General features: G+C 41.1%; 2 protein-coding genes across 4 annotated transcripts in view; both read right to left on the bottom strand.

Moving 5' to 3' along the window:
* On the bottom strand, positions 1 to 7,295 carry coa1 (cytochrome C oxidase assembly factor 1). 3 transcript variants are annotated; one of them, XM_079659610.1, is made up of 5 exons: positions 6,982 to 7,295; positions 4,842 to 4,949; positions 2,681 to 2,832; positions 1,948 to 2,024; positions 1 to 217 (listed from the first exon to the last, which is right to left on the bottom strand). In XM_079659610.1, the coding sequence occupies exons 1-5, from the start codon at positions 7,061 to 7,063 to the stop codon at positions 121 to 123; spliced, it is 516 nt and encodes a 171-aa protein (XP_079515736.1). In that variant the 5' UTR covers positions 7,064 to 7,295; the 3' UTR covers positions 1 to 120. The 3 variants fall into 3 exon arrangements, with proteins under 3 accessions (XP_079515736.1, XP_079515738.1, XP_079515737.1); XM_079659612.1 differs by lacking the exon at positions 6,982 to 7,295 and adding an exon at positions 6,809 to 6,923 and having other exon boundaries at positions 7 to 217; positions 4,842 to 4,957; XM_079659611.1 differs by having other exon boundaries at positions 8 to 217; positions 4,842 to 4,957; positions 6,982 to 7,096.
* A 908-nt stretch (positions 7,296 to 8,203) lies between these two features.
* The window catches only part of fpgs (folylpolyglutamate synthase), a gene marked incomplete at its 5' end in the record, with an annotated part of 4,251 nt that continues 1,607 nt past the window's right edge, over positions 8,204 to 10,847 (bottom strand). The window contains 2 exons of the mRNA XM_079659980.1: positions 8,204 to 9,733; positions 10,590 to 10,656. Coding sequence (XP_079516106.1) covers positions 9,360 to 9,733; positions 10,590 to 10,656 — 441 coding nt within the window. The 3' untranslated portion in view covers positions 8,204 to 9,359. The remainder of the gene's footprint in view (positions 9,734 to 10,589; positions 10,657 to 10,847) is intronic.

Raw genomic sequence — 10,847 nt, 5'->3', positions numbered from 1 at the left:
GTATCACAGCCCTGTGTCACAGCCCTGTATCACAGCCCTGTATCACAGCCCTGTATCACAGCCCTGTGTCACAGCCCTGTGTCACAGCCCTGTATCCAAGCTCTGTGTCAAAGCCCTGTATCAAAGCTCTGTGTCAAAGCTTTGTGCTGCAGGAGGGTTCAGCAGGTCAATGGTCTGTCCTTCCTTCAGTTTCAGAACGGCCTGCTTTAGACTCCACCTGTATGAAAGGATACAAACAGAAATGTTACACACAGAGCATCATGTGATGTACTTTTTGACCTTCAAAGAAATAGTACAAGAAAGATATGGGAGTTGAGTCTGTTTTAGTAGAGCAGTTGCTGAGTAAATCTGTTGTTTGTGTCATCAGATCTAAAGTCTGGTCCAGAACTGATTTGCATTGGATAACGGGCATACATGGGAGTTAGTGCTCAGATAATGTTTGGCAATGTGTTACTATCAGGGGTGTAGTGCTGCCGGAGCGCACCGGAACTCTACTCCGGGATTTCAAAAATTGCAGTACGCATAAGGAGCCGAACACATGCCGCAGTTTTTTGCGTGGCTGTGTGTTTAGACGAAGTGTGGCCATCTGTTCGTCATAGTGATCATACATAAAGCCATCGACAATAATACGATACAGTAGTAAAAGTACTTTTGGGTCTCTGTTGCCCCTTTTCCACCACACCGGTTCCAGGGCCGGTTCCGAGCTAGAGCCTCATTAAGCTCTGGTTCTTCCTGTTCTTAGCTGGCCCCACTCGGCTGCCCGGAAAGAACCAAGAACCGATACTTCACGCTTACGTCGGAGGGGGGCGAGATTAACCTGAACAATAACAGTTCATGGCGAGTACGGCAAGTTAAAGCTGTAACAAGCAGTAGCGCTGAGCAAAGTGACTAGAACCCGACCACACACTTTATAAAGTCAGGCAACGCTAACCAGGCTTCGTGTGATTCTGTTTATTTGTACCTTACTTTGATCACCATCCGTTCGCTGTTATTGATCATTGTGGAGAGAAGGTAGAAGTGTTCCTGTTGTATTTTATTATAGCAGCTATCGGATGGAATCAATACATGGGCTGCACAGGTTGTCACGTCAATCACAAGTAGAATCATAATGAAACATACGCCGGTTATAGCAACAGAATAGCAACACTTAAAAAACAGCAGTGTTTATTCACCGCTGGACTCTCACTCTCTGGTGCCAGATCAACGCAGGGAAGACCAAGGAGCTGGTGGTGGACTTCAGACGGCACCAACAGCCTTAATGCTTAATGCATGTATTTGCCTTGGTTGAAGGGATCACTAAATTAATGTGATTTGCACCCATTTTCCTCAGAATACCAACAGCTTGCTTTGCACTGCTGACATGGATGATGCTGCTGCTACTGTGCATGTGTGTATTCAGACCTACTGTGCATATGTGTATTCAGACCTACTGTGCATATTCAGACCTACTGTGCATGTGTGTATTCAGACCTACTGTGCATATTCAGACCTACTGTGCATGTGTGTATTCAGACCTACTGTGCATGTGTGTACTCAGACCTACTGTGCATATGTGTATTCAGACCTACTGTGCATGTGTGTATTCAGACCTACTGTGCATGTGTGTATTCAGACCTACTGTGCATATGTGTATTCAGACCTACTGTGCATGTGTGTATTCAGACCTACTGTGCATATGTGTATTCAGACCTACTGTGCATGTGTGTATTCAGACCTACTGTGCATGTGTGTATTCAGACCTACTGTGCATGTGTGTATTCAGACCTACTGTGCATATGTTTATTTATATATATATATTTTTTTTGTCATCTCCCATATGCAATGTATATGGAAGATGCACTGTACATTTGGATGGAGTTGTGGATGCATATTTCTGTCACAATATACTGAATAAAGAATAATAAATTGTCAACAAAATGTGCATCTCAGAATACAGAATGTACCAACCTGTTGGTATCAAGGTCTCTTGTTGAACACGTATACAGATAACCTCCAGTGTGTGAACCAGTCACAGGGATCTTTATCTGCAACACAACACAATGCTAATTCAAATTCATCTGCAGTGTAGACAGACGGCAGAGCTTTGCACTACATGTTTGGAAGTACAGCTGCCCACCATTTGAATCCCAAACCAACCTCACCTTCTGGACTCAAAGATTACTTTGTATTAAACCCCAGTAACTAGGGCAGTATAATAAGTCTAATAATAATCACAGTCACAATTTTGCTTTCTGAAATAAACAGGATTACTGTACAGCAGCAGCATGCACAACCTGCCGCAGTAGCTTGGGAAAAACATTCTGAATGTTCATGTATATATATATATATATATATGTTGCACTGTTGGAGGGCCTGTGACTTAAGAGTTTCATTGCATATGTACACTGAAGCTGCTGTGCACATGACAATAAAGCCTTTGAATCTATAATATAGCGCTAGCAATCATATTTGGTCATGACCAGCTGATTTGACAATCCATAGAATGAAATGATCCTCAAAACAGTGATTGACCTACGCTGGCGAATTACAATCCATTCTTCGGTACTCGCTAATGTTAAACGTGATTATTGCCAGAGGTTGCATTAATAACTGGACATTTTCTGAAAGTATAATTCTTGTTAAAAAGAGCTTTGTTAACTACCTTACAGTTTAATACATGTTTAAGAGTTGATGAGAGTACCTGTGCAGTGCTCTGATCTATGCGGTTGTCTCTGTCAGTTAGATGAATGTTGTGGATTTTTAAAGGCGGGGCCCCCAGCCGTTCCATGGCAACGGGACATGCCTTCAACTTCTGCGTGGCCAGTTTGTGGTACTCTGACTCAACAAATTTCTCTGTACAAAAAATGAATGAAAAGAATTATCAAATAATAAGTAAAGGTGCTGAAAGCAGTGAAATGGTTAATTATAATGAATAAAAGCACTTAAAATTCACATTCAAAGGGCACTGCATGAAGGCAGTTAAACCGTCAGTTGGGTACAAAATGACAGCAGTTCAAATGATGCAACTCTGACAGAAATTGAAGAGCAAGGCTGAATTCACAGGCATTGTGGAAAAAACGCCAGTCCTCCTATTTATTTGAATTTTAGTAAAGCATGTGGGCCACAATTTTAGGAAAGGAGATGATAAAGCATTTTTGTAAATTTGACAAGCCACGGGACACCCACTGTCACTCATTTTGAACCCCCCCCCCCGCATTATCAAATGGTTTAGTTGAATACTCGATTCTGATTGGTCAATTCAGAACACGTGACACGTTGTTAATCCAGAATAGGCAGACCGCTGTCAAGGATTTATTGACTGTTGTTAACGACGCTTATATCTGCAGAAAGAAGTTCGGTCGATTGAACTGTATACAGTTTGGCCGACAAGACAAGAGGGACAAGAAAACAGCGGAGAAGTAACGGGGCAGAAAGCCTCCTTTTTACGCAGCAGTCCAGACATAGACATCATCACACGGCGACACATATTCAGTGTGCAGTTCCTTTGGCATTAGGGCAGGGATATCTAGATACCTTCCAAGCGTTGACATCACGAATTGTGCTACTTTTAAAGCAAGCGCGTCGCTGCACATTATCCCTTACTTACATTAATGCACATCATGTGAAGAACATGTTGTTATTTGTTCTTAATACTGTGTTCCATGTTCAGCTCTCTGAATATATTTCGCACATGTCTGCACAGCCCTGCATTTTTAAATATAATTTTTTGCTTTACATTTTTTTTTGCATATTTAAATATGGTTTTCATAGTTGTCTTTGTTATTTTTTTAATGCTTAATAGTTTCTTTAAAATACTGTCTTTTTATTATCATTTTATGTTTGACCTAGTCTTACAACTTATTTTCTTATGTTTTTTCTGTTTGCACCACAGTCAAACAGAGAACATGTCCTTATTTGGGCCTCTTTAACAAGGATGGAGATGTGTATGTGTTGATGGAGCAGCTACAATAATAATAATAATAATAATAAATTATATTTACAAGCGCTTACAAGCAAGTAAAACTAAATAACAACAAAAGTAGAAAGTGCTAAGCTAGGAGGAATAAGGGAAAGGGGTTAGTGGATAAGGAGTTGAAGGCAAGAGTGAAAAGGTGATTTTTGAGGGATTGTTTGAATGATGTGAGAGTGATGGCGGATCTGACGTGGCTGGGGAGGGGCTTCCAGAGTGAGGGGGGGGCTGCTGCGAAGGCCCTGTCACCCCAGGTCCGGAGCTTTGTCCTGATGGGCTGCAGTAGGTTAGCTTCAGCAGACCTGAGGCGACGGGTGGGGGTGTGTCGTTGGATGAGGTCACAGTAGGGGGGGGGGGGGGGGGGGGCAAGGTTGTTGAGGGCTTTGAAAGTGAAAAGTAATATTTTAAAGTCAATGCGGTGTTTGATGGGGAGCCAGTGGAGGCCATGGAGGATAGGGGTGATGTGGTCGGAGCGTCGGGTGGAGGTGAGCAAGCGGGAAGCTGAGTTTTGGACATATTGAAGTTGTTTTAGTGTGAATGCAGGTGATCCAAAAAATATGCTGTTGCAGTAACAATGATGCAGTAGCTCAGCCGAGCACAGATCCAAACTCCATTCAGTCATTCAAAACGTTTTTGACCGACTAAAACTGGTCGTGATGACCGACCTAAAACTTTTCATTTACTTGAAGTCCAGTGAACGATGATCGTCCCATCTGTCTATTTTATCCATCTTCAAAATGTGGTTCTGTTTTCAAAACAGACGAGCCTAGCATATGGCATAAATAAGTATAACAGGAACATGGAAAATAGAGCGCTTGCTCAACTGTTATTTGATGACATATTGAGGCCTCTACTTGATGGTGTTGATAAAATATAACTGAGTTGTACTCACTCTGCATCAGATAGTACATGGTGCCTATGCCCCCCCCAGTCAGCACAGTGGTGAAGATGGCGAGCTGCTGAAGGTGACTGGTGGAAATCCTCATCTTTGCCTCCTTTCCTGTAAGGCTGCACAGACAGCAGTGATCAGTTTAATGGAGATAATACAGGTGATCTGTGAATTTGTTCTATTAAATGGTTCACATACTGAAAGTAGCTGAGAATTCATTGTTTGTGGAGAATGTAAAGGCTTTGAGTTTGGAGCATCGAAAAAGAACCGAATACTAGCATGCCAGTTACAAAGGAAAAGCTTGTCCTGGACAGGCACAGCTTACGATTCAGATCGGTTGAACCACAACGCTCATAATACCGATGGATACAATAAGAACGATATTACCCCTCCTGTACCCGGGCCCGGCGACACGATGGAATTAAGAGAGCTCAGACCCTCACTTATATAGAGGTCGGAACATGTCATAAGTATAAATAAATAAAAGCATGAATAAAAGTAGGAATAAAAACATCAATAAATGAATAAATATATATAGTTATAAGTGGTATACAGTGTTTTCAGTCATAATCAGTGTGTGGTGTGGCTCAGCTGGAAAGCAGTTGACTCACGACCGCAAGGTCCCTGGTTCAACGACTGGTCAATAAGTATTTTTGTCTGTTTACAAAAGCTACAGCTAAATGAGATAATGTAGTTAATAAATATATTCTTTGATATGGTTTAGCCTTTCTCAGGCTACAACATGGTTAAGTTTATGAATATTATTAAGTAATACAAATCCCTCTTTTCCAATGTTTACCAGCCTACGTAGGCTTTTCAATCCCAATCATTCAATTGGAATAAATACAATATTGTTAACATGAGAATATGATTTAATGTTTGTAGTTTAGAGTTATTCAATCTAAGGCTTTACTCATTGGGAAGTCGGTATGAGAGCTGTAATCATGCAGAGCTGCGTGTTCTCCGTCGGCAGCTGATCTGATCTCTGATCTCTCTCTCGCGTCCGGTTATACTTCACTCGCGTTTAAGTCCAAATCTATCAGATCTAGCTAGTTCTAGCTAATTATATGACTGCCTGCTTATCAAAGGACCTAAACAATAAGCGTTGCTTGGCAACGGCGTGTGGCCGCAAAGTATATAGCGCAGCATTATGCATAATGTTTATATGAGGTGTCAAAATCCCATGCTCATAAAATGCTCATATCTTTTTTTCTCTTCGTTCCCCACGCCACAAAATAAATAAATAGATAAATATACCAATTTTAGGAAAAGTAACGAAGTTTGAGAAGTGTGGGTTTTATATTAACAGAGTTACACATTACAAAAACGCGAAGTATAATAACTGCAGTAGCCTCCCTGTCAGAATGACAAAGATCCTCAGTGAAGCACAAGCCCATTTCTCACTACATTGTAAGTACAACTCATTCAAAAGATCAGTTCAATGGAACTAATGTCGCCTTAGTGTTATTGCATGATGTTAAAATTGGTTTGCCATGAATTTAGTGATGGATTGTAAACATTTGAAATGTAGCATTTAAGTGTTTCTCAGTTACAATGTTGTTGTATTAATAAATCAGACACTGATGGTGCAGCGCTGTACTGTACCTCTTTATAGAGTGTTGACAGGCTTTCTGTCCCTAACAAATAGTGTTTGCGCTGATCAGGGGGTGACTGAATTTTTTTTCAAAGTTGGTACATTATTGAAAAAAGTTTGAGAACCACTGAGGTAGAGCACACTGTTGGTTGAGATGTCAAATCTGCCTGTTTTCCACACTTTGACCAACAGGGGGTTCAAATGAAGCCCATGATGAAGCCTCATGAGATGAACCCTTTTGCGAACCAATTGGCTGGAAAGCTTCAAAGCATCATAAGGCTTCATCTCGCCGTCACTAATTTACAGCCCTTAATAACATTCATTTTCTGGGCTCAATGTGTGTCTTGGCCGTTTTCGTTGTCATCGATAAATTCACCTTGTTTATAATATTATCACCGTTCCTTCAACAGGATACACTGCAGTGCTTCAAAGTGTAGTTTAGCATACGAGTGCTTTTCTAAAAAAAAAAAACCGGTTAAAATGTACATTGGTCGGTCTAGTATGCCTCTGTGGTTACTTGATTGAAACAAAATCCGATAACATTCTCACCTTGTGTTAGCGTTAGGACGACTCTGCTCCCTTTACATCCGGTAACTACGGTGGCCGGTGGGCTCCATTTGTATACAGGCATTTGCCGCTGACTTGAAATATTGGAGCCGGTTTAACTTATGGAATCAGTTTTGTGCCATTAAGATAAGGCAACACTTTCTCAGAATCAAGCAAAACTAAGGGTTTAAGAGGAGAAAAAAACTGAGTCAAGCAAAAATAAATGTAATTTCAAAGGTAAAACTATAACTTGCAAACAAATAATTTGTGTGATCATGTAAACTATAAGTCCGTTTTCTTTTTTATAACATGTCTTTTTGTTTGCAGTTCTCTTTGCTTCTTTCTCAATGATCAGACTTTTGCTCTCGCTGCAGGCTTTGCGTTCATTCACTTTTTGTTTGTGATTCTGGCACACACATCTCAGGTGGACGGGACTTTCAGGGGTGCGCCCCAATTGGCTACTCAGTTTTTGAGTGACAGCCCAGTCCTTTAGCCATGGGAGGAAGCTGTTCAACAGTAAGACTTGAGTAAAAGGAGAAGTACTCAGATCTTGTACTTGAGTAAAAATAGAAGTACTCAGATCTTGTACTTGAGTAAAAGTATAAGTACTCAGATCTTGTACTTGAGTATGAGTATGACTTTGTATACTGCAGGGTAGCTTGTGAATATTAAAAACTAACATGTTGCATCACATCATGTGTTTTCATTTGTACTAAGTAGCTTGTAACTGAGTGTTTAATAAATGTAGAACGGTAAAAAGTACATTACTTGCCTCCAAAATGTAGTGGACTAAAAGCACAAGTAGTGTAAAATGGAAATACTCAAGTACAGTACGAGCATAGGGTCATAAAGACATGGAAATCGCTATATATAAATGCAGTCTAGTTAGTTTACTTACCTCCAGCTGGATGTTGGTGAGCTAGACTTAAATACAAAACAAATATAACTTACATGTAACTATATGGTAAATTATAATTGCCCATTTCCTAGAAAACTTGCTTTCCAATAAATCCTAGACAGACGCCCATATTGTGATCTTCAGTGTGTATATCAGACCTCTACCACTGATGAGGATGGAGATGATGATGATGATGATGATGATGGAGCGGTGCAGATGAGGGGGAGATGTTGATTAGAATTCATTGATAACAGTTGTTTCTATAATTATAAAACATATCCTATTAGGTTCAAGCTGCTGGAAGGAGACCAAGAAAAGATGACAACATTTGCAAAGCCATTTTTTATTAACTCGTATTTCAGACACTTGCAACAAGTGACAAGTATTCTTGATTTATTCTGAAATGAAATGTAAACTCACTTGAGGTTACGCCCGTCACTTAATCGACATGACAACATGAAGACCCCGATTACAAATGTCTTTTTATACAGTTTCAATATATTTTCAAACCATTTTACATACGATACTTATATGTAGTGTCAGATAATGTAAATGAAGGACCATTTATATATTACTATAATTTCAGTGTACAGTCTGACAGAGGGCTCGGAAGGAGAGTTAATTACACAACTTCAAATCTCAGGACATTAGCAAAGTTACACTCACGTACAAAAAGGAAACGAGTAGGCCATGTGTTTAATACATTGCCAAAATCCAACAAAATTAGAAGCCGTGCAAAATGGCTTTCTTCGTAATAGTCAAGTGTTCCAATTGATAGTAAAATCACAAGAAATCATAACTCCATGAGGCACTTCCTGTCGTGTTTCTGTTTCATAACGAGACGACGCTGCGTTCATTCCGAGGCACACGGTTCCAGTTGAGTCAGGTCCGCTCGTCGTGCTGCACCTGAATGCACCTTTCAGATCATGTAAACATGTTTGGCTTCATTAAGACTAAAGTGGTCTCCCCCTGCTCGTCTGTACGAATCTGGGTGGAGCTGCCCTGGTCCCGCCTCCTAGCATCATCTCCTAGCATCAAGCTAACAGAGCCTCGTGCAGCTCGTCTCATTCAGGTAAACCTCAGAAGACACAAAGCTAGCACCAAACATACCCCATTTAGATTTCAAGAAGAATGAGAACATCCCATTATTTAAATTCACTAATTTACATGTCTGTTTACTTGTAGTTAGCTGCGTCCAGGTGTTTGAGCGCTAGCATCAGCTACTGTAGGAAAGCTAACAGTACCTCGGTGCAGCTTGTCTCATTCAGTCCAAAAAGCTAGCGCCTAACATACCTCATTTAGATGTCAAGAACAATGAGACATCCCATTATTGAAACTGTTTGAATTAACATGTCTGTTTGCTTGTAGTTAGCTGCGTCCAGGTGTTTGAGTGCTAGCACCAAACACACCTCATTTAGATGTCAAGAACAATGAGACATCCCATTTTTTAAACAGTTTGAATCCACCAATACCCCATGTCTGTTTACTTGTAGTTAGCTGCGTCCAGGTGTTTGAGCGCCCCCCCCACCAGGTGGAGGCTCCCAGCGATGAGGATGTGGATCTCAGAGGCATCACAGAGCGGAGCAGCTTTAGCGTTGATGCTAGGTTTCACCGGCAGGACTCTGTTAGCCGGGTCGGTCAGAACCGGATCCCGACCCTGAGTGATCCACTGCAGGGCGCTGAGGATGCAAGGGAACACCAGCGTGTCCGTCGTCGTCGTCTTCTTCGGGAGACTGTCCTCAATCAGCAGCTGGGAGCCTTTGTTAGAAGCCTGGCTGTTGTGGAGGTGCCAGCTCCTCTCGTTGTCCAGGCAGCGGGTCAGCATGTTCTCCACCGACACGTTGAAGTTCTGCTGGTCTGAGAGGCGACACCATGAACAAGGTATTCATTACTAACAGTGTTACTCTCAGGTCTTCTGGGACAGGTCTGTCAGGTTGTCAAGTGTCCGGAAATAATTAATTTTACCGGACAAATTCGAAACTTACCGGTCATGTTTCAATTATAATAAGAAGAAGAATTGTGAAGCAGAGTTTCCGTTAGCAGGTAATTACCGGACTATGATGTTTGAAACTCAGTTAAAGGGCTCTTTTTTATATTGCTTCAGTTTATAATCCTAACAGATCGAAATGTTCCTTTTTCAATAATCTTGAAAAAGGAAAATCTTCAAACAACCTAATTATTACATTCAAACAAACTACTTATAGTTAGATGAAGTACATTATTCAAAAGTTTACATTAACTTTGAATAATAACACGGGAGAATCTCTCTGTATGATGATGATGTCATAATGATGTTTTGGCTTGTGTAACCATTAGCCAATCAGCAACCAAGGTAACCTAACCTTTTGAATTTACCGTTTCGTAATAAATGTTACCAGCTAAAAACTGGTAATTACCGGCTGATGGAAACCCTGGCGCAGACTGCTCGGGTAACCTGACAGATCGGGTAGTGACACAGGTCGACTGTCTGTCCCCAGAGTCAGAACTAAACATGGAGAAGTTCAGTTATTATGCTCCAAACATCTGGAACACACTCCCAGAAGCACTTTGAATGGCCTTGTGTTGAAAGGGGCTGCATAAATAAACGTGTCTTGCCTTACTAGTGAGGCTGTCAGACAACATCATTTACACGCATGTGCAAAATACCCTCGTGCAATTCAAACTTTATTCTTCTTTCACACAAACATCTTTCACACAGGTTCAATGATCTCACCTGCATTGCATGAAGCCATGGCCTCGGTGATGTTCGGGCAGAAGACAGCAAAGTCAAACTGACACGGCTGAAAAGAGAGAGGACAGTAAGACATGAATATCTGATCGTTAGTGTAGGAGCCGCATTTAAGTTGATTTTGTTTTGATTTATTTGGAACCTTTATTAATGCATTTTTCTGTTTCAGTGAGAGGTGCTGTTTGCTCAGGTGAAGGGGGCGGGGCTAAGGCTTTAAGTTGGAGGTGCGGTGTGTGACGGGAG

This window comes from Notothenia rossii, assembly GCF_949606895.1.
Source record: "Notothenia rossii genome assembly, chromosome: 11".
In the NCBI taxonomy this organism is placed as follows: domain Eukaryota; kingdom Metazoa; phylum Chordata; class Actinopteri; order Perciformes; family Nototheniidae; genus Notothenia; species Notothenia rossii.
The sequence above is the reverse complement of the archived record's forward strand: the minus strand, read 5'-3'. Positions and strand labels throughout refer to the sequence as shown.

Coding starts and splice junctions, on each gene's coding strand:
- coa1 (XM_079659610.1), bottom strand. CDS start 7,063: ATGCCTGTATACAAATGGAGCCCACCGGCCACCGTAGTTACCGGATGT. Junction 4,950..6,981: donor CGTCCTAACGCTAACACAAG/GTGAGAATGTTA, acceptor GCAGCCTTACAG/GAAAGGAGGCAAAGATGAGG. Junction 2,025..2,680: donor TAGATCAGAGCACTGCACAG/GTACTCTCATCA, acceptor GTTGTGTTGCAG/ATAAAGATCCCTGTGACTGG.